The 24,092-nt window shown below is 46.5% G+C and overlaps 1 protein-coding gene across 1 annotated transcript in view; it reads right to left on the bottom strand.

Annotated features, from left to right (window-relative positions):
- Window positions 1-19,385, bottom strand: part of ddr1 (discoidin domain receptor tyrosine kinase 1) — a 38,236-nt gene extending 18,851 nt beyond the window's left edge. Inside the window, 6 exon segments of the mRNA XM_060064090.1 lie at window positions 1,021-1,168; window positions 1,412-1,564; window positions 1,740-1,815; window positions 4,022-4,124; window positions 6,515-6,672; window positions 17,543-19,385. Of these exon segments, the coding sequence (XP_059920073.1) occupies window positions 1,021-1,168; window positions 1,412-1,564; window positions 1,740-1,815; window positions 4,022-4,124; window positions 6,515-6,672; window positions 17,543-17,544 (640 nt within the window). The 5' untranslated portion in view covers window positions 17,545-19,385.
- Window positions 19,386-24,092: the final 4,707 nt, after the last annotated feature.

Raw genomic sequence — 24,092 nt, 5'->3', positions numbered from 1 at the left:
AGGAGGTGAGTGAATCGTAAATACTGAGAGAGTTAGAGGAGTCAGCGGGAGAGAGGGGGGAGCGATGGGGGCAGGGGAGCCACTATTCATCATTGTGTGGCTGTCTTTCCTTATCTGGGAGAAGTGCGGTGAGGCTGTAAACTCAAGTTAATGGTTCAGATCCTGTGGGGGGGAGGGAGGGTGCGGCACAAAGACATAATCATTACTTTCAAAGTAATCCCTTCCTTCTTCCATATGCTTACAAACACACAAAGAATCTCCCTCTCACACTCGCGCACACATGGAAACAACCAGACCCTTAAGAGCCAGTAAGGTAATCAGTGGCCGGTGATCAGATGCATGGTGTGAGTGTGATATGTATTTTCTGTACTTGTGTTCTTGTGAAACGTCATCAGTCGTAGCCAAAGTACCGTACCAATTCAAAGTTTGCGTCAAGTACAGTCGAACAACCCAGAAGTGTTCTTGATGTTTTCTTAAACTGGCCATACCATCGAGGATGCATCGGAGGTGACTTCTGTGTGACTTCTTTGGGCATTCCTATGTTTTAAAATATTTGTATGTAATAATAATATAATAATATTATGACATACTATTTTAAAATGAAAGAGGCTGGGAGTTTTGCTTTATATAATTTGTCTATATTGTTCAGTAGTATATGCCTACATGAAGCCGTAGCACAGTTAACAGATGAGCTGAGATGGTGACATCATCGATTCCGCTGCTGTTCCTTTTGCAGGTACGTCCTCCCGTACTCGGAAGTTTGTACTAGGAAGTTCAAACTTGCCGAGTTCGAACTTCCTAGTCCGCAAGTCAGAAGTACTTGGTATTGAGAAACGGCCCTACATTATTTTTCACACATACACAGACAAGGAAACCAACTCTTTTCACACACACACACACACACACACACACACACACACACACACACACACACACACACACACACACACACACACACACACACACACACACACACACACACACACACACACACACACACACACACACACACACACGTACCATTCCACAGGCAGCCGTAGAGCTCAACGCGGAGGCAGACGCTCATGACCCGGTCGGCCAGGGGGTAGAAGCGCACCATGCGGGCCACGATGGGGGGGCCGAGGTCCTTCAGGACCACATCGTACGTGTTCTCATTACCTGACACCACCTGGAGAGAGAGGGGTTGGATTACAGGACACATTCTTATTTCACAGAGTAACATAACCCTGACCTCAAAGCAATAGTACAGAGCCACCCCTGCTGAAAAACACACGCAGGTGAGCCATTCCGCCAAACCTCAGCCAATCAGAAGCAGCCGTAGGAATAGCATGGGTTGGGTTACTAAGCCGAGGGACAAAGCTCGATTTTGTTCTCCCAAACAGTGAAGCAGAACAAGGCGAGTGTGTCCTACCTCCTGGCTGGAGCGGTCCCGCCATGTGATCCACTTGACGCCGTCTCTGGAGTAACGCAGCCGGTAGCTCCGAGCAAACTCCTGTCCGTGGCCGTCGGCATGGCGACCCTGCGTGCCCACCAGCGCCAGGAAGTGGAGCTGGTGCAGATCCACCTGGAGGCCACATAAACTGAGTCTCAATATACAGGAAGGCACATATAGGATGGGTATGTCAGTGAGGGAGAGTGAGCTGAATGGTAGGTGGTTGAGTCCTGCTCTTAGTGGGTGGATGAGGGAGTGCGTGTGTCAGTCGGTTGGTGGGTGAGTGCTGCTTCTCAGTGGGTCTGACCTGCAGGTACTCTGTGGCACTCGGGAAGACGGCTCCTGCTGGACACCAGGCGCCGTCTCCCTCTCCTTTACTCAACCTGGTACAGAGAGGTTACATTATAGTTAGAGGGAGAGGCAGGGAGAAAGAGAGACAGAGAGAGAGACAAAGTCAGACACAGTCCTCTCATAAGAAATATGAGAACAATTTATTGTAAAATATTGTAAAACATTATTTTTTTTATTGTAAGACACACACACACACACACACACACACACACACACACACACACACACACACACACACACACACACACACACGCAGCTCTATCAAATCAACCGTGCTTATAATCAGTACATGTGTAGTCCTTGTTTTCCTTGAACTCCGAGCTCTCCATTTAGTAACCTTAAAATTAAACAAGCACAGATATCACCTCTGGCTGAATGAGAGAATACACAGAGCTCCAACCAACCCTAGAATATCACCAAGCAAGCGAAGAATATTTCTTGTGGTTGCCAAAATGGTTGAAACTCAAATAAAGAAATGACACTGTGAAAACAACAAGAGCAACAACGCCCTCGAATATGACCACACACACACACACAAACACACACACCCCCATTTGAGTCATCCCACACTCCAGAAACCCTCACCCAGCCGTCCCGAGCCTGGCTGGATGCTCCGCGGTACGTTTGGCCCACATGTGGCCCAGCCCGCCACCGCCGCTGGCTGTTGCTTCAAACCCCACCAAAGCCTTGGAGTGTGTGCCACACTCTGACCACCGCACGGTTATCCGCACCCACCCGTTTAAAACCTAAAGCTTCCACTGAGACGGCCAACTAACAAATCCCTGCATCATCTCTGGTCGCCGGTGACGACGCAGTGGCTGAAGGCCCCCGCGCCGCTGAGGTCACCTTGAAGACTCGAAACACCACTGGACCAGTGGCGGGATGTTAGCGCTGCACACCGTCATACAGAGACAGGGAGGGGGGGGGGGACAACGGGACTGTTACTTTAGCCGTCTACTGATTGGCCACCCAACTCGAGGATCTGATCTCTCATATCCCTCCTGATTCAATATCTGTATCTCCCAGCAGACCTTTACAGCTGCCATCTTATCTTTTCTCTTTATCTTTTACTTTTATTCCTCAAACCCCAGACGTCTTTCCAGCCCCCATCCCCCCACAACACCCCACCCCCCCCAAAATCATTCCTCCATCCTTCTCCTGCCCCGGGGGTGCTGTCATCCATTTCCCCCAGAGTAATCTCAGCCACACCGCCTGTAAACTACACCCCCCTACTCTCCAGCATGCATCCCCCATTTGTCCGTCCCTCTATCTGCAACCATTAGCCTCTCTCTCTCTCGCCATCCCCCCCTCTCCCTGCTGAAATCCCTCCAGCACGTAACATAACACGTATGAAATTGCCATTTCTCTACCTTGCTGTCAGCACACTCTCGCAGTGATCCACCTCTCACTTGCGTTCTGTGTTTTCTCCTCTCTCTCTCTCTCTCTCTCTCTCTCTCTCTCTCTCTCTCTCTCTCTCTCTCTCTCTCTCTCTCTCTCTCTCTCTCTCTCTCTCTCTCTCTCTCTCTCTCTCTCTCTCTCTCTCTCTCTCTCTCTCTCTCTCTCTCTCTCTCTCTCTCTCTCTTTTTTAACTCTTGCATTCCCTGATGTCTCGTGAAGGGCCGATGCCTAATAATCGTTTCCACATGGTCCGGCAAAGAGCCAGCAGGCCCAGCCCAACTGCCCAGGGGAGAGGAATACCACACACACACACACACACACACACACACACACACACACACACACACACACACACACACACACACACACACACACACACACACACACACACACACACACACACAGACACAGACACACACACACACAGGCACACAGGCATTGAAACACACACACACGCGGCTGTGCATGGATGTGATGAATTGTTACTTCGAGGGAGAGGAAGACCAGATATATCATTAGCGTGTGCCCTCTGAATACGACGATGATGAATGATACACACACAATGTCTCCCCTTGCATCATAACCTAATTGACATATAACAAATCTTATTGGTGAGGTGCTAACAGACTGAACACAAGCAGCGCAGGGGGACACTAGCCAGAACCGTGCGTACACTCCCACAAAGGTAGACCCGTATTTAAATGCATGCGGAAACACACACACACACACACACACACACACACACACACACACACACACACACACACACACACACACACACACACACACACACACACACACACACACACACACACACACACACACACACACTGAACTGACCTTCCATGCTTGGCTTCGGTGGAGTCCGACCAGGAGCTGGAGGCGGTGATGTCAGAGTCAGGGATGGTGCCATCCTCCATCCCCAGAGCATAGCGACAAACGCCTGGAGAGAGAGACATAGACAGATAGAGGGAGAGAGAGATGGAGAGACAGCAAAAGAGACAGAGAGAGACAGTGAGACATGGGTAGATAGAGGGAGAGAGAGATGGAGAGACAGCAAAAGAGACAGAGAGAGACAGTGAGACATAGGTAGATAGAAGGAGAGAGAGATGGAGAGACAGCAAAAGAGACAGAGAGAGACAGTGAGACATGGGTAGATAGAGGGAGAGAGATGGAGAGATAGTGACAGAGACAGAGAGAGAGACAGTGAGACATGGACAGATAGAGGGAGAGAGAGATGGAGAGACAGCGACAGAGGGAGAGAACGTGAGAGGGACAGACAGTGACAGAGACAGAGAGACGGACAGACACGGAGTGAAAGACCGGATAGGGACGTTAACACATCAACTCTTAAGGAAACAGATGTCGAGAGAAACATAATATTTCCATTCAATTGTCAGTGCCATTGGTCATGGAACGTTAAGTCATCTCCAGACCAAGACAACTTCCTGTCTTGTGGGGCTGCGTGTCCAAGTGAATGTCTACCATTGGTTCAAATAGACAGGGGATAAAAACAATTACCCCTTACCATTAAGATTTACTGAATGCTGGCCCGACTTTATTTCCTGATCTCATAGTGAACCAGTGAGGATAATGAATCCAAGCTCTTCTAACCGAACTCTAGACTCATTGACAAATGAAAGAAGCCCATGACCAGACTGACACATAATCACTTGTATTGAGTGGGCAGGAGCTCTTCCCAGTCCGACTCATCTCTATGCACTGCGGTGGAAAGTAAACACCGCTCTGAACCTCCAGCGCGCGACACGTGAACGGAGATGCCCTTAGGCCCTGCCCCTGTGATCTATTGCACTTGTCTTTAGCCAGCTCTCTTTCAACTCTTTGTTCTCTCTCCGTCTCATACAACAGACCCGACTGAAGAGATAGAGCCGTCCTCGGGCACCCACCTCCCACCTCTGAAGGAACACGGGAGCTGTCAGCCACCGGCCCCGCGGCACCAACCGGGGCAGCAGGCCCCCTCCAATGATCGAATGATCCAGAGAACACAATCTGTACACCGGCACCACCACACTCCCCCTAATATATGTTTGAGGTCAATCTTTCAGAAAAGGAAGGTGGAGGCAACTTAATCTCAGACAAAACCTGATGCAGCTTACTAATGCAACTTCCTAACGCAACTTACCCCCGACACAGACACACACATACCCACACATACGTGTGCATATGTGTGTGTCTTTGTAGGGGGTAAGTTGCGTTAGGTCTTATCTGAGATCAAGTGCTGTGGAACTAGTGGCACGCTAGAGTCTGTGGAGGGCCAGTGTGTTGGGTGGTGGCAGTTGGGAGGTAGGGGGGAGTGTTGGGGTCGAGGCGTGATAAAAGGGAAAGGCTAATATGGTTACTGACAGGGGCAGTCTGATGGTGGGTTGGGGGTGGCTGGGTGGGGGTCTCAGGATCTCAGTTGCTGTCAGTGAGTCAGAGGACCGGAATGTGTGGCTAGAGGACAAACCCTAAAACCCAAACACACGCACGCACACACGCGCACACACGCACACACGCACACACACGCACACACACGCACACACACACACACACAGGCACAAACAGGTGCCCATTTCATTACATCATCATTAGAACAATGATGAGCATCACACACATCTTCCATCTTGTTCCCCCTCCCCCCAAAGTTTCATTAGTTTACCTTCTTTGTTATATCAGAATCCCTGCAGCAAAGGGACCTGTCTAAAACAGATGTTCTATCTTACATACATACAGCGGACATACAGTCAGGTCTGGTTACAGCCTCCACCACCACACCACACGTACCCCCCCCCCCCCCCCCCCCCTCTGTCTGCCACCTCCCCCAGGCCGGAACCCTCAGACAGGATTGACTGACACTTTGATGAGTGGCCGGGGCGTTAGCGGAGCGGTGGGCAGGAGGACGAGGAGGGGGGCGCTCTCCTGTTACAGAGGGCTGCTGCTAGCGGGCAGAAGGGGTCAGGGGCACGGGACAGCCCGGTGATAAGCAACACACTGCTGCCTTACACTGTAGCGGGGGGGAGGGTGGGGGAGGGAAGGGAGGAGGGAGGGACGGATGGATAGACCTAGGGGAAGGGAGGGATTGATGGCTGGCTGGATGAATCTGGGGCGGGCGGGGGAGGCATGGCTGAAGGGATGGATGGAAGGATGGACGGATGAATAAATCGGTGGGCGGATAGATGGAAAGATGATTGCAAGACAAAAGGAATGGAAGTGGGTAGGGGAGTATGATCGAGCTTGAGTATTATAGATTATGTATTTGTATTTTTTCCTTGGTGTAGAACCTAGAGATTCAAATCTTCTTCCTACTATATGAGATCTTAGACCTTTGCTCACCTGGATTGAAGTGCTCATAGTCTTCTGAAGAAGACGCCAGCGCCAACACGACGGAGGCAAGCGCGACACGCAACCACCACCCCTGGGCTGAAGTAGCCATGGCAACGGTGGAAGACCTTGTTACCTGTCCGAAGACAAGCCGATGTCCACAGGCATACCTGTGAAGCAGAGAGGGGAGAGGTTTAGAGAAACAGGGCTGTGAAATGACGCCATAGCTACACTTTAGGACTCTAGTCTGGTTGTGTATTCTTCACGAGGCACCAACACCACCTGCAACCCAAATATGCTGAGGACACAGAGGCACACACACACACACACACACACACACACACACACACACACACACACACACACACACACACACACACACACACACACACACACACACACACACACACACACGCCTCGGGCAAAACAGTCCAAACTTCCCTGTCCATAAATCAACCCTCCCTGAAATCCTTTTAGACCACAGCAGCATGTGCTCAAAGGTTCTTTGTTTAAACCTTTGAACAGGCATGCCTTTTCCAGCGAGTCAAATCCTAAAGGACGCACCAACCAATACACTACAAAACACTAGCGTCACTTGCTAATAGGTCTCTGTGGTGCGCACAGCGATGCTCCGTCGAATGCTTGATGCGCAAGGTAAGAAGACATACAGCCAGGTAACCGTGGGTGATAAGATTAACTCGTCATGTTTATATCAATGACTGTGCTTTTGTATTTGGGATGTCAGGCATATGTCCTCCTGAATGCAGAGGTGAAAGGTTAAGGCAAATTTTGATTCCCTGCTTTTTGTTGGGATGATAAATAAAATTAATGCAAGGCGTAGATGGAGAAGGAGAGTGAACAGAATGAGTGTTGGTTTAGTTCAATGCACCTGGCTTTGGATAACCACATTATTCTAATTCAGCTCCTTTTCTTCTTCTTGGAGGTACTCCATGTGTTAGATGAGGTATGACGCCTCACCTTATCAGGTTTCAGTCGTCATTTGTTCAGAATTAAACAGTTTGTATCAAGCAGTGGCCGACCAGACTCATGCTAATGCAATCAACAAACCAGTCGATTAGCCAAAACACTATTCATGCTACATGTTGTGTCTGTGGGAGAGTGTTAATGGAGGGCAAAGAGCTGGACAAAAGGAGCACATGATGACAACTGCCAGAAAGAGGGAGGGGTGAGAGAAGGCGAGAGGGAGGAAGAGGCGCGGGGAGTAATAGAGAGCGAGAAATTGGTCTGAGCTCCCAATAGACTCTCTCTCTTGCGTCTTCATCCCTGACCAGGCTGCTGTAGACCAACAGCTGACCCACAGCTGTAGTGACACAGGAGTGGAGTGGGGGTGTGGTGGCATTAGTGGGAGACCCAAAGGAAAATCAGGAGAAGGGAAGATTTGAGAGAGAGAGAGAGAGAGAGAGAGAGAGAGAGAGAGAGAGAGAGAGAGAGAGAGAGAGAGAGAGAGAGAGAGAGAGAGAGAGAGAGAGAGAGAGAGAGAGAGAGAGAGAGAGAGAGAGAGAGAGAGAATGTGTTGTTGGCTGGGGAAAGGGAACAGAGGCGATTTCGGGGATAGCCAGCCAGTGCAGCTGTCATCACTGGGAGACAGAGTCTATCCAACACACAGGTATGCTGCAAGTTTTCAAGACAGAGTGAATGATAATGCTGAACCAAGATATAGGTAGGGTCGGGAGGTTATAAATTAAAAGATGAAACGACAAAACGTGAAGACATTAAAAAAGGTCTTAAGTCCCCTTAACACAAAACAATCCCTAGGTTACCTAAATGCCAACCGCTGGTAGATATATAATGAATGTCTGGCAACATACGGAGGGTATGTTTCTCAACAGCGTAGCAGAAAGGTTGTTAGCTATACATCAGCTGGAGATGGAAAGTGAAATAGTGGAAAAATTGGGAACACAGAAAGAAAACAGGATTAAGACGAAGGTCTCTGTAGCCAAAGGCCATCGAACATTGTTGTTAACGGAGAATCGAGTGGTGCTGAACAGCTCTGCGTGTGTGTGTGTGTGTGCGTGCGTGCGTGCGTGTGTGTGTGCGTGTGTGTGCATGTGTGTGTGTGTGTGTGTGTGTGTGTGAGATCTCCACTGCAGGATGTGTGCGGCCCAACCCCCCTGTCAAAAAACCTGTCTGGAGTGATGTGTTCGCCGGGCCTAGCGAAAATACGAACAGAAGCCTGCTGAGTGTTTTGCACAACCGGCCGGAGACCACAGCGAGGGGCGAACAAGCACAAGATTATGTTGGAGTCGGAGAGAGAGACAGAGTGACAAAGAGCGGAGGGGAAGGCAGAGGGGATGAAAATTAAGAAGTTTGTCATCATTGCATTGGGGACATCGAATGCCAGACGCTCCGTAATTACATTGGCGCAGTGAACCACTGGCAGGACATCCTTGGCAGCGGCCCGCATGGCAGGCTTTATCGAGACGCCCATAACGTTGGCATCAAATCACTATAAACATTAACATTTGTTATTCTTTCTATTTATTTGGCAGACTGTACTCAGTCCTTGGACAGTTTAAATTAAAATTGGCTACTCTGCAACAAACTATTTGCTGATATACATCATTATGTAATGTGTGAAATCCTAAATAAGCCTGCCATTTAAATCAACCATGACTCAGAGAAGTGGGGGAGAATGAGGGGGTTCTCTTTGTTTTGGAGGAAAGGGGTGAGAGAGTTGGCACTACTCTTCTTATTATTCCAGTCTATTTTTGCCTGAAAACTTTTTAAGGCCGAGATGGCATCGGCTATCAATGCAAAATGCTTAATGGCTCTTCTGAAAGGTCAGCAATAAAAATGCTGGCAGGAAGTAAACCTTGCCTCTAATTAAATGTAATTCGATGTTTAAAATGCAGTGCCCCATTCCCTTTAGTCACAGAGCAAATAGTGCTGCCATGATGAGCACACACGAGAAACAAACGAGACGATGAGCAATGATGTGTAATGCATATCATGTGGAGGCAGCCTTTGAAATGAAGAATAAAACACACAAAGCAAGTCACATTTGTACGGATTATATGGCTTGGCATCGTACAACTGGTCTACTCAGTCTCAAACGGTGGTCCTCTTGTGTCCAAAATAGTTTGTCATCAATGTGGAATGGCATTGAGTTCACAACAAGGACTGTAACTGATTACCACGAACCAAAGTGTATTTCGTGGCACTATGGCTGTGAATTTACTTCTGCTTCTTGAGAATGGTTGTATTCATTCTAATAAGGGATGCTCGAGTTTCACCTTATATGAATAATTTGTTTGTTAGACTTCAGATTTTTTTTTTATGCTTTAGACTTTTTAGACTAGTAGATTGCATGGGTGCCATTTGTAGCCCAGAGAGTCGTGTTAACCCCCAGCATGGGGCAGGGGGTGGAGGAGGAGGAGGAGGAGGAGGAGGAGGAGGAGGAGGGTGGATGAGTCACCTAAGAGTCACTTAAAAAGGAGCTAACGTACTGAGGAGAACACACCGGCAATGGAGCAGCACAAGTACAAGACATTAAGGAGCGATGACGAGCAGCAGGAGAAAGTTACTACATCTGGTGACGGATGTTTGAGGGGTTTTATAAAATTAACTGTAGATGGAGATGGATGGTTGTTGGAGGAGGAGGGCAGAGAGCAGGCGGGGTGGAGGGGTGGAAAGAGAGAGAAGGTGATTCCAGTAATAACTTGGCTATGCTGCGTGGAGTGACTCATAATAGGACAAACTACCCGCTCTCTATGAGAAGACAAATGGAATCCACAAGCATTTATAATTGCCTGGTCCACAAAGTGTCAAAATTATAAGCGAGATGCAAACCCCTTCAACTTCTGCCAAATCTGGTTCACAGGCAACAAAAACCCACATTTACATAAAGCTCCTTGAGTAGGGGCCAAAGTGGGCAAAATATGCTTATAATAATGCCATGTTTAATATCATGCAGTTTAGGCATGCTTGAACTAAATCCTGACTTTCCAAATTGTCATGTGTGATACATTCACAATTTTCTCTAAATACTGAGTTTGCCCTCAAACTTGAAAACAAAGTGTTGCGTTTCCCCTGCTCCCGCCCACCACCGTCACCCACATCAGCTGCAGCATTCTTCAGCGTGCATGCGGGCCAGACTGAGACAAATGGTGAGTGATTAGCACAGGTTGGACCCCAGAGAATGAGGCGTGGGCCTCAAAGGAAGCCAAACACCGCGGAAACAATACACCGCACACTCACGCCTGTTTTGTCTACTTATTGCTTTTCTTTATAGTCACCCATGTTGTTGAACAAGCGACGTCCCGTAATGCATCTAATTTATACAACACACGTATATATTCATGTGTGTTTATTCATGAGTCTCGCTATCATCCCTATAATTGCACTAAGAACTATTTACAACCCCAAAATAGACAGGATAATCCTGAATAATCAAAGTCATTACTCAATAGTAGACAATGACATATAATTATATAATTATATAATATAATCATACATATAATTATTTCTAATTCATTATTTCAAATAACATTGGAAAATTAGGTCTTGCCTTTGGCAGAACCATGCTGTTTGTTTATGCCAACCTTCAGTTTAGCCCCTATAGTCCTGCAGCACTTTCTCACACGTTTTGAGACGCCAATAATAAAGAGGGCGTACATATGGATGAGTGTGAGAAAGTGAACGAGTGGCTTCAAGATCATTCCCACACACTACTCGCCCTACAGCGTGCGTTGGGAAACTGGTTTTGGCCCCCTGGGAACTGAGAATCTCGCTGAACTCTCTCATGTTCCCTGGCTTTCTTTGCATCGTCAAAAGGATTCTACGTGTCAGCACAGGTAGGAGGGAGAGGTCCTCAGAGCTGGCTCCCACTTTCCCTCTCCCTGTTACACTCAGACTTTCTTTCCGTTTAACCGGTTTTTGGATGGAGTGGACACCAGCTGCCGCTCCAGTGAGTGAAGTTAACGAGGTGGCTGTGTCACTCCCCGCCGACAGTGAGCCTGAGAGAGTGCTCTGTGGCCTTTAAGGGAGTAGACACTCTTGAGAGAATATTACTGACCCCGAGAACTGTGAAACTAAATCTCTTCCCTTTTTCCTTCTGCAATATTCTGCCTGAAGCAGCGTTTCTCTGGACTAGCATTTGCATGCTAATGTGACAGAGAAGCAGTGGAATGTGCACAAGTCGAGGATGCTTTTTCTGTTGCCTTTGCTAGTTTGACGGCATTAAGTGGCCTTCAGGGAGTAGTTTTAGAACGGTGATGTGACCGTCAGGCTGCTGACGCCCAATTCCCTGAATTCAATTTGCACCATCTCTCTCTCTCTCACACCGCCACATTAGAGTCCTACCACCACACCGGGGGGGGGGGACAGAAGATGGAATGGACAGGGAGAAGGTACAAAGGGGGAGGGGGGGGACATGACAGCCCAGTGCTAGTCTCACAATGGACAGAGAGAAAACGTTTTTTTTGAAGTGCCACCTGAGAGAGACCCAGAGGGAGGGAGGGAGTGAGACAGTCACACTAAAACAGCGGGAGGTCCCGTGATGGAAGAACAGAAAAAGTGCTTGGCTGGTGGCGACTACATTTCCATCCACTTGCTAGAGGTGGACGATAAAAGAGTGTTAGATGACAAGGTTGGGAATGACTTATCCAGTAGGTCAACTCTTGAACCCGGAGAAGGTGAAAAGTGGAAAAGTTTGAAAAAAGGAAAAGAGAAAAAGAAAGGCAAAGATCCGGGCAAACCGGTCCACGTTTGGTGGTACTCAGCACATCGCGTTAGTGTGAGTAAAGCTTACTCATACCTCCTGCTCATTTGTGATGTATAATGAAAGCAGAGGAACAGAGAGTCTTCAGTTGTGAGTCGTTTTTTGGTCAGACACATGCAACAGATAAACAGAACACAGACACAAGTCCCTATTATACAGAGATCCCGCAATATTGCCATAAAGACGATCCGTCATTATGTCAGTTGTGCTTTTTTACCCAGAACAAAACAGCCAGCGTGATGCCGGTTCTGTTTCTGATTAAAGACAGCATGCTGGGTTACGGAACCAGAGGCGATATGTTTAACACAACAGGATCAGTCTAGTTTGACTACACTTAGAATATGTGCCTAGCAGCGACATTGATTTCTTAACAATAATTGGGAGTGAACTTTGAGCGTTGGGATGCTTTCGCTAGCCGTGCACATTGATACCACTCTTCTCTTCCAATGCAAGCAAAGATGCCAGCATCTAGGGCTGGGCGAAACCGCTTAAACCGCTTTCACCTTTTCTCTAAACAAACTAGAAAGTCGCACTTTATCGGTTCAGCCTTTTCACAAATTAGGCTAAAAGTACAAATGCAAATGTATAAATTAGACAGAGAAATACTCCCAGCACTATGTGCATTGTTTACAACACTTTGTGTAAATTTACAATGCCTGATTCCTGTGAGCAGCATGTTTGTGCACACAGAAATACATTGGAGGAGAAGTGAAAAGAATAACAGAGCAGTCCAGCTCAGGTGCTAGCACAGCTGTCAAAAGACCAAAATAATTACTTTGATACAATATCTGCCTTAATATCTCGATACCGATACCTAAACGATTCCATTCAAAGAAATGAAAACCTCTAAAGAGGTGTATTGAGGTCTTCCACCAACAGTAGGCCTACCAGTTCAACTCGCCACAACTTAGCGTGGCACGACTTGGTTTGGTTCCAGGCATGTCGTGTTTCCATCTAGAATAAAGTGCCTCTTCAACGTGGGCGGGTCGTCATAGCAACCATGCGGGAAACTGCAGTCACGTAATTATTCACGCAAAACATAAACAGACAGGGCTACACACAGGAGCGTCGCCACCTCTGTCACGGTCAACGCCGTGTTCTTGCGCGTTGATCCTGCCATGTTCAATAATCAATCACTATTGTTGACTGAACGCTGATGAAAGATGCCGGGTTTCAGGCTCGGACGTTGCGCTCATCATGACTCATCCAGTGGTGTAACTCTGGCTGATCAGTCGCACCAAGCCTTTTTACGTCACACAAATGTATTAGATCAGCTCTCTTGGAGCCTTGACGGAGGTGAGACTAAAAAAGTTCCAGCTACCAGGTACCAGGTACCTCATTTTGGTGATCGAAACGCAAGAAAAGGAGGGCTTAGTCAAAGTGAGTTGAGCTGATACTGTCGGTGGAAAGGGCCATATGGTGCACACTGTGGTGGGCAGACTAATAATCTTCGGTTTGAGATTCATCAACATGAAGTGCCAGAATTACAGCTCATGTTATTAATGTATGTTACTATTCACATACGCAATAAAATAGTAATAGATGTGCTGTTGTTTTCTTGTTGGTCGGTTTATGACAATTAATAAGTAGATTAATAAGAGACTTCTGCAGACTATCTGTTGTGTTTACCCACCAGGAATTATTCGATTATAGCAAGGAACAAGCGCAGTCATATCAACTTTCAATGCCAGGAGTTCAGACGGAGCCTTTGGGCACTGTCTTTAGAGGGTAAATTGGCAGCCATGCTTCTCATTCTCCCATTAAAGATAGTGTGCATATGAGTGAAAAATAAACAGCTGGCCCGGCCACTATGTCTGCACTTTCCAGAGTGTAAACAGAGCGCCGTCGCACATCAACCCAAATCACAGGAAATATGTCCTTAAACACTGTCATTCTTAAAGTACACCCAGTAATAAAACCGTACCGTACCGTTTTTAACCGGAGGGTATTGGGATACCGATCCAGCTGCGAGTCTGTATCTTCTTCCCACATAACGGGATGCCCACATAACACGTTATCAAAACGTGAGCCTGCCCCGCCAGGCCGGTTCAGGGGGCTGGACTCACACCGACAACCAGCTGAAGCCCCCAGATGACATGACCCGCATTATGTTCTGATCATTAAATGTTCAGGCTGTGAAACTTTACGCCAACACGCACGCACGCACGCACGCCAACACGCGCACACACACACACACACACACACACACACACACACACACACACACACACACACACACACACACACACACACACACACACACACACACACACACACACACACACACACACACACACACACACACACACACACACACACACACACACGATACGAAATGATACGTCCCATGCAGGCATCCTAGGGCTAATATAGGCCTTCCCAACTAAAACCCTGCGCCCGGCCCACTCAACACTTCCATCGTGTCATTTCAACACAGACCTCAGCAAGTTATTTCCAGGCGCGCTTTGATGCAAAGTAAGGTTTTGTTTAAAATGTATTTTTACAACAACATTTCAGAGCCTTCTTTCCTAGCTCCAGTTTGCCCCCGGAGCAGAAAGTCATTAATAGTGCCATGCTGTAGCACATGAGGAACTGTGCTACAGCGGTACAAAGAGGTGTGCATGAGGTGAAATACAGAGGGAGAATGAAGAGAAAGAAATATGTCAGAAAGGAACCAAATGTCTTGCTGGCTTAAAGCTCTTAAGTGTCTATATCTTTCCAGAAAGTAACTCTTTTGGGGGTAAAAAGTTCCTTTGGAATGTAGGATTGTAGTAAGACACGAATAATAATCTTAACAAAGCAAAAAAAACAGCTTAAAAAGACTAAACAGGATTCAACCATTGTGCTGCTAGTTGTCCCAGCAGCATTAGATGATTACAGTAACAACAACCCACAGCAATGTATTTTAGAGAACATTCATCGTTTGCATGTATTCATTATACATTGGGGATTGTGTGTGTGTGTGTGTGTGTGTGTGTGTGTGTGTGTGTGTGTGTGTGTGTGTGTGTGTGTGTGTGTGTGTGTGTGTGTGTGTGTGTGTGTGTGTGTGTGTTTCCTTTTTTTGTGTGTCTGGGGGGGGATTATGGAACTAAAAAGAAAAAGACAAAAACGAGGGGATAAGGTGAGTAGATAAAACATCTAGTGTTGCTTCAAAGGGAAATTGATAGGCCAATGGAAAAATAAGGATTTAATGTTGGAGACAGATTGCTGGGGTGACTCATTACAACATCAAAGGTAATATGTTAGGTTGGGGGGTTGGAGATAGCAGAGAGCAGAGGATAGGAGTGGAGGGCTTGGGCTGGCCCTGGGAGAGGGCTGACTATAGGTGAGGGTGGAGTGCCAGAAAGACATCCATTATGGCAGAAGCAATTAAACAGAGCAACAAAAAGCCTTGAAGCTAAATCCTACAGTGTAAAATATAATAATGATAATAACGTATTTCACTTAAGAACATGTCCAGCATTCCAGACCAGAGGATTAATTAATTGAAGGAACACAAAGGAGAAGAGTGAATTGCACCTTTAATGGGCTGCATTCCTTTTAAGAGGATAGTGTGTCTTAGGGTGGTGTCTAAGGATGAATTGGATTTCAGAGTCTGCTGGGAGCCGATAAAATAAAAAACGGTATAGTAGTCAACTTTCAGCTTAGGCCTAAAAAAAAAAAAAAGTTTGGTTCCTGTTGGTTGTCAGTTGAGGTCAGGGAATAGGTAGGGAATTATTTATTTTTTTTTCAGCGGCAGCGAATGATAGGTAGGTTGTTTTCATTTAAAAACGAGAAAATTCGCTCATCCTTGTACAGAATGAAGAGGTGCTGTACCAAAACGTAATTACAGTTTGCATCAAAAAAAGTTTTTTATTTTTTTTTATTTTTTATAAAGCTCATAAAATAATTTGGGTCGCACATAAATTGACAGGGTCGGTCGGAAACCGGAACCAAACACAATTTTTTTTTAGGCCTTAGTCGCCAGAGCCTAAATCTGCTCAAATCTCATGGTGGGTGAGGGCCATGCTGGTTTGGCAACTGGCTTCAACACTTCAGGTTATGAGCCCAGGTTAAAGGTTGACATTGTCTCTGTTGAGGAGTATGTCAGCCATGATTTAAATTCAACTCTTTCAGTTTAAGCATATTGATTCTGTGTTAACAGCCCCCTTGACATTCGCAAAGACCTAGAGACTGAGGTGTACGGTTATAATTCTGTGAGAAGTTGGTGGCTGCATATTAGGCTGTGTGATATTCATGAATTCTGAGTGCAAATCAACAATTCAACAAGTTGTGATGGTAAGTAGGAGGGGGTGTTTTTTTACTGATTGGAACAGAGGCTAAGCTATTACTTTTTCAACACTGAGCCAGTCCATTGCAACCTGTTGGTTGAAGCAATGAAAAACTCACAGTGCAAACTTTCAAGAAGCCTCAGTCTGTAAGTCATGGGCATGCGGCATGCGCAGTGGCTTGTTCACAGAATTGTAACTTCTGGATTAGTGTTTTTGTTGGCACTAATGGAGAAACAACCTAGCCAGGAAAGTATGCACTTACTTGGGTTTTACAAAACAAAGATACAGCAATGGGAGCTTCTATAGAATCCTTTGGAATAGATTGGATGTCAATTGTTCACCAACTAACAAAGGTCTTAGCAAACGGGCCAAATCCTTCAATGAAGATCCTGCACTAGTGCACTTGCACAGAAATACCAACAGGAGACCAGACAATGTACAAGAGCTACCGTTATCTTGTCTTAAAATTCCAAGGAACCCACACAAACAAACAATAGTCAACGACCAGCAGAGGAACATAAAGATAAAGGATGACCGGCTAACGCTCCCAGTCAGACAATAAGATAGCTTGAGGACAATGGAGAAAGGCCAACGTTTAACCCCCCTAAATACCACACGCTCGGTCTACCCTGTGTGTTTGTGTGTGTGTGTGTGTGTGTGTGTGTGTGTGTGTGTGTGTGTGTGTGTGTGTGTGTGTGTGTGTGTGTGTGTGTGTGTGTGTGTGTGTGTGTGTGTGTGTGTGTGTGTGTGTGTGTGTGTGTTTCCACCTGACCGTCTCCCCGCCTTGCCTGAAAACCCTTAGAATAGTACAACATCATAACTTAGTAATACTGGGCAGAAACCAGTTCCCTTGTCTTTAATATATCCATAGATTAGGTTGGGTTCAGAAAACAAGTCCACCGAGAGCGGGCCTAGAGCGGGCCAGGTCGATACGCTCATATTGTATCAGCTTCATGCATAATCAAGCATTATACCTTAGTGCAACACAACTATTCCCATTTGGTATGGGAAGAAACACAATATACTCACATACAAACCAAAAGCAATCAAGCTGTTATCCACCCCTTCCTGGAGGATGCGAACCACCGATTGGAGACACTTCAGAGGCGACCCCAGAGTCAACAGTCAATATCTAAAAATCTCCAACCGTCCTCAACAGTCTCCAGAGAGATTCAACAGCCAGCTGTCCATTAGGCAGGGCTCCATTCATCCCGGGCTCCTGCAGAAGATCTGGGCTCACGGACGGGGACTCGTCTCCTACCCCTCAGCTCCCTCCTCACTCTACGCCCCGGCCTCAGCGGAGCAGCCAGGCGAGGGGAGGGACTCGCAGAGACACAGAGAATGGCTTTTTATTGCCTCTCTGTCTAATGGCAAATACCAGCAGCCAGCCTGCCAAACCCCTCACCCCCCACCATCACACAGCCATCCAACACAGACCAGCAGCGCTATAGAACCCACTCCCCCCTGTTCAGCGCCAGCCAGCCTGATAGTATGGTGATAATGGCTTGCAGTATGACTTATTAGTACGGAGGGGATGCTGTACGCCCCTCAAAATAAACCAATCGCAGCCCTGCCTCTCCCTGGGGCCCTAGTGCATCTCCAGACAAATACAAGCAGGGACATTAAGACACTTAATGCATAGACTAACGATACATTTGATGGTTTGATTTTCCAAACCCTGCAATGCACATACTCTCCAATGTAATGTTGGATAATTACATTATAAACATCCTGTAGACCCACTATAACATTGTATAGTCATATCCCATATAGGTATTTTGGTATTACTAAGGCGTTGGGTTAGATTGACCCTGTCCTGTCTGCACCAACGAGGGGTTCCTATATATCTAAGGGTGTTTCTCATTCGTCGTTGGTTCTTTGTTTTACGGCAACTGATTGTTTCCCAGTGGAGAAAAATCTCACATTTGAGGCCAGAGGTGTGTTCAACTGGGAGGGAAACTGGAGCTGCTCTGCTTTATTTGAGGTCACCTGCCGTGCGATGAGGTCGCGCAGTTAGTGAGCGCGCTGTGTACCAGCACGGTGCGACAATGGCCACCTGGACTCGATGAGGTCATCGGAAAAGCTGGGGGTTTTATTGACCTATTCGTCCAACCGTCAAGCATCGTTGGGCTCTGTCTAAAGGACTTGGCATCCCTCGGTTAATGTTTTGTGTCAAACTTACTGAGCTGTGCGTGCGTGCGTGCGTGTGCGTTTTATCTCGAACAGGGCTCTTGTTGTGCAATGTAGGCTACCACGTAAATGAATAGTCTACAAAAGTATTTTCTTCTATTTACTCCTGGATCAAGACAACATAGGCTACCACATGTCAAAATGTGGTACCAATTCACTTTCGTAATCTGAATTGAGCCTGTAATGATGCAGGGACATAATGAATAATCGAATTCAAATGTTCCCATCCAATACAGTGAAGTCCTAATAAAACATGAGAACACACTCAAAACAAGCTCACAAAAAAAAATACACTTTTTGATACGACACTTTTTGATACGACATATTCCGACATCTCTAATCATGTATTGTTTGAAGATTCAGCCAGTGGATAACGGTTTGTCTGCCAACCACAATGCATCGGCCGAACAAACATGCAAACCGCCGCAACATTACACCCGACAGCCCGCCTGTGGCCAGTCTCCAAGGCAGCTCTCCAGCTGACGTTGAGACACATTGACGCCAGGCGCGTGGTGGGGTCTAAACAAAACACACACACACACACACACACACACACACACACACACACACACACACACACACACACACACACACACACACACACACACACACACACACACACACACACACACACACACACACACACACACACACACACAACATCTATCGCATTCGTCTGGGAGACTTGAGTGTTTTAGTAAATACATAATCACGGGGTGCGTGGGGGGGAATTAAAGCAAAGCGTCTTTACTCACCTAAAGTGAACCAAAGAAGGGCTCCTTGACACCAGCTCCAACTTTTCTGGAAGAAGAAGAAGAATCCCCTGTAGCGGAATGTCGAAGTATTTTATAATGTACCTCTTCCCCGGACTTGTCCTTCAAAAGCTCCGGACGCTAGCAGCCTGTGATCCAACGGGGCCGGAGCAGTTGTTGCGCTCAGCGAGCGGAACGTTGAACCAATGTTTAAACGGAGAAAACCTTCAATATACACTTAATTCTTGACCCACGTTGTATAATCACACGTCCGGTCGGCACGTCCGTATTTAAACTTGCGAGGTTTCAGTTCAAATCGGTTAAATTCAAAGCGCGGTTTACAGTTAGTTGACCGTGTGCGGAGATCTCCCACTCTCAGCCCGGGCTGCGCACGCGAGACACTGCTCCAAAACCTCAGCCCACAGTCCAGCGAGCCGACGCCACCAGGTGCTCATTTACATAACTGCACTGGCTGGGTCCAATCAGAACACAGAGCAAGGTGCTTGTTCGAATTTCCCCAAAAAGCAGCCCCCAATCAGAGCCCCCCACTGGGCGGGATCTATGAGCCTTCTTAAACGTTAGAATAAACCCTAGCTGTCCATGGAGACGAAGAGGGGGGATATAGGAACTTACATTTTGCGAACATGACACAGGATACTCTGGCAGCATATTTAAAGTTATTTTACCTTATTAGCTATGCTTGGACATAACAAAATGTTTCTGGTTCGATTTGATGCAAGTTGACATGACCCTGTTTCGCTTTTAACCAATTATTTCAAAAGTTGATAGGAAACAAACGTAACGTTAAGTCCTTCTAACAAAGACCCGCAGGCATTTGCCTTTGTGTTGTAGGCCTACTTTAAAGTTGGCTTTATTACAGAGTATTTCCAGTGTAACTGTATAGTATTACTGCTCCAGGCTGTAATAATTCAGATTGAAAGGTTCGCAGTGAACTGATCTCTAGCCTACAGGACACAGAAAGGAAATGGGATTAAAAAACAGTTATAGCAACATCCTTAAAGAAAAGGTGAAATTCAGATACTAAGCAAAGTTACGCTAAATAGACCTTTGAGATATGTTAAAGGTAAAAATGAGCTGGTTGGACACGAGACAGACAGGGAAAAGGTGGGGCAATGCGGGACGTGTCTGTACCCGTCGGTCTGGCGGAGAGGGGGAGTGGAGTAGAGAAATAAAGGTCATTTAAAGACACACAGAGCTCCACCCCGGCCAAACCAGGTAGAGAAGTAAAGGGAGATGAAAGTCTGAGGTGTGTGTGAGTGCGGGTTTGTGTGTGTGCGTGTTTGTGTGCGCACGCGTGTTATTCAAATCGAAATGTCAAACGTTATTCAAGGTCTGATGAGAAATAGGTCATGCTCGAATATGACAGTACACCACCTCGGATGCTATAAAAAATAGTAAATCACGGTTTCTTTCTTTCTCTTCCTCCTTCATTTCCTTGCTGTTTCTCTTTGGTGGCATCACGGCTGGGGAGTCCAACAGAATCAACAAGCTGTTAGTGGTGAGGAAGGCCAGCTCTGTTGTGGGACTAGAACTGGATAGTCTGGGGATAGTGGGAGAGGAGGATGAGGGACAAATTCAAGTCCATCCTGGGTCACCCCTCCCGTCCCCTCTGTGTTGAGCGGTGGCAGATGGGGAGCACCTTTAGCAACAGATTAATTTCCCGCAGGGTGCAGCAAGACGGAGCACTTCAAGTGAACCTTTGTTCCGGCAGCCATTAGGCTTTACAACAGCGCCTGATGTCTGTTTGTGTATATGTATGTGTAGGCCTATGTGTATGTGTATGCATATGCATCTGTGTCTGTTTATGTATGCGAGTATACAGCATATTAATATATCTGATCACTGGGCCACTCTTTGTTAACGTTTCAATTTATACAATGTAATAATCGGTAAGTTTTGGTAGACAGTCACCTTATAATTTACCATTTAAACTTTACACTTTATAATTTATATTGTTTATACCGGCTGTTTGGTTTGCCCAGTTGGTTCTGTTTGTCTTTACTTTAGCGTTTACTTGAGCGTCTATTTTTGTTTTCATTAGCATTTTGTGTTTTTATTGTATTGTATCTTATCCTGTGTTTTCCACTGCTGCTGGGCTGTTGTAACAAAGGAATTTCCCCCCCGGGGGATTAATAAATTTGTTATCCATCCATCCATCCATCCATCCATCCATCCATCCATCCATCCATCCATCCATCCATCCATCCATCCATCCATCCATCCATCCATCCATCCATCCATCCATCCATCCATCCATCCATCCATCCATCCATCCATCCATCCATCCATCCATCCATCCATCCATCCATCCATCCATCCATCCATCCATCCATCCATCCATCCATCCATCCATCCATCCATCCATCCATCCATCCATCCATCCATCCATCCATCCATCCATCCATCCATCCATCCATCCATCCATCCATCCATCCATCCATCCATCCATCCATCCATCCATCCATCCATGTATGTCTCTCTATTTATGCACCGTATTCAAAGAGTCGGAAACAAATCGCAAGACTTTCTTCAGAAATTAAGCAAAGATTTAGTGCTGCTTGACTGTGTTTCTTTTGTTTTCTCTTCCATACCGTGGTTGGATTTGGTTTTGTTTGTTTGATGTGAAAAAAATAATAGAAAGGAAGATTAGTGGGGATCACACTTAAAAAGTTACAGTAAAGTACCGTTCAGTCATAATTACAGAGAACGAGACAGAATGCCCAAAGAGTTGTCTGCATGTTTTATTGTACATGAATGAAGTCGTTCTTCGCTCCTCTCCGGGGCCTCTGCCGACGGCCGTCCCCTCAGCTCCTTTACTGCACATGGCCCGACTGGCCCAGCTTTGTTGGTTGTCCAGGCAACCGTGAAAAAATTCCCTGGTAGAAGTTATGACCCTTTCACTATTTTCCATTTCCATTATTTCCTCTTCACTGTGCTGTGCTATTCAGTGCCTCTCTGTGCCCTACCCTTTTTTTTTTTGTATATTGAGTCAGTTTTCTCTTGTTTTTTGTTCTACAGAAACATAAGGACTTTCTCCTTGGTTTTGCTGTCAACGCAGCCCTCCTGCACCTCTTTCTTCTTCCTCTGTCTCTGCCACCATCTTGCTTCACTGAGAGAAAACCAGCGGAGCATAAACAGCAGGTCTGATCCTGTGTGGAATTCAGTTGAGGGAAGCAAAAAAGACTGGGAGTGCAAGGGAGACAGAGAGAGAGAGGGAGTGATAACGGAGAAGTTTAAATTGCGGAAAACGGATGAGTCATTGTGGAGGTAATCCCGGTCTAAGCAAAAGGTACAGGCAGATAAAGGTAAAAAACACAGCCATCCAAAATAAACACTGATTCATATTCAAATGGGAAATAAGCCTGGTGAGAAAATACTAAAATTGATCTTGTCAGCCGAAAGGTGGTTTTATTGGTTTTGCATAATAATTTTGATTTAATGGAAAATGTCAGGTTTCTGGATAATGTTATTGAGGGATGACGGATGATATATTGCCTGTCATTTTGGGAAAGATAAATGAATTAATTTCAGCCAAAACAACTTTTCTTTTTTATTCAGGACTGATATTCCTCAGGGCATTCCTGTGGCTATACACACACACCCACACTCACATAGTCAGACAAATACACAAATATATATGTATACTTCAAACACCCACCAACACACACACACACACACCAACATACACAGACAGTCAGACTAATACACAAATACACATGTATACTTTAAACACCCACCAACAAACACACAGTCAGACAAATACACACATGTAAACTTCAAACACCCACCAACACACAGCCCCCCCCCCCCTCCCCCCTCCTCATGCAGGGGTATGACAGCTGGACAGGATTCTGACAACACAGATACTTTCCAGAATGCCAAGCCTGCAGTATGTAAGGAACCGACACAAACCCACATGCCAAACATTCTGGCCTGAAACGACTTCCCCAGTCTCTCATTTACTAGGAATACTAGAAACCAGTCAATCTCCACCATTTACAATGCCTGGATTTAAAATATAAAACCCAGCCACTGGGCTTGTTTCACACAGTTGGCTCCAAGCCATCCCTCTCTGATAAGGATTTGCATTCTAGTGAATCCAAATCAGATGGTGGTCACTCAATGTTATCCCTTTATGGATGTGATCTTCCCAATTCTTGAGAACATTAAATCACTGGAATGGTGTGGTTATAAAGGGAAAGCTTGTGTATTGGGGATGTCTACATTTAACAAGTAAAGTTAAGTCCCCTTTCATGTCTGTCTACCCAGGGAATGAGTTCGTTTTTTTACAAATAAACCCCTCCCCCACCCACCAGGCCACCCCCCCACCGGTCTGTTTACCGTAACGGGCCTGCCTGGGCTGGATCAGGATCAGTGTCACAGACCTGGGGGGAGGTGGCGCTTGATTGGACCCAGGGGGAGTGGGGGGGAAGGTCTCTGGGAATGGTGGAGGTGTCAGGGGGTCATGGGGTCAGCACCGGCCCCCCAGGGGCAGGAGGCTGGGTGGGGGTCACGCTGGGTCACGCGGCCCCTGGCTCTTTCGAGGTGTTCACTGTGGAAAAAGTTTGTAAGCTCCTCTCAATTTTCACTCTTTGGCTCTGGGATCAACAGTCCTT

Source organism: Gadus macrocephalus, chromosome 11, assembly GCF_031168955.1.
Source record: "Gadus macrocephalus chromosome 11, ASM3116895v1".
NCBI classification, from domain to species: Eukaryota; Metazoa; Chordata; class Actinopteri; order Gadiformes; family Gadidae; genus Gadus; species Gadus macrocephalus.
Note: the sequence above shows the minus strand (reverse complement) of the source record. Positions and strands in the feature narration are given on the sequence as shown.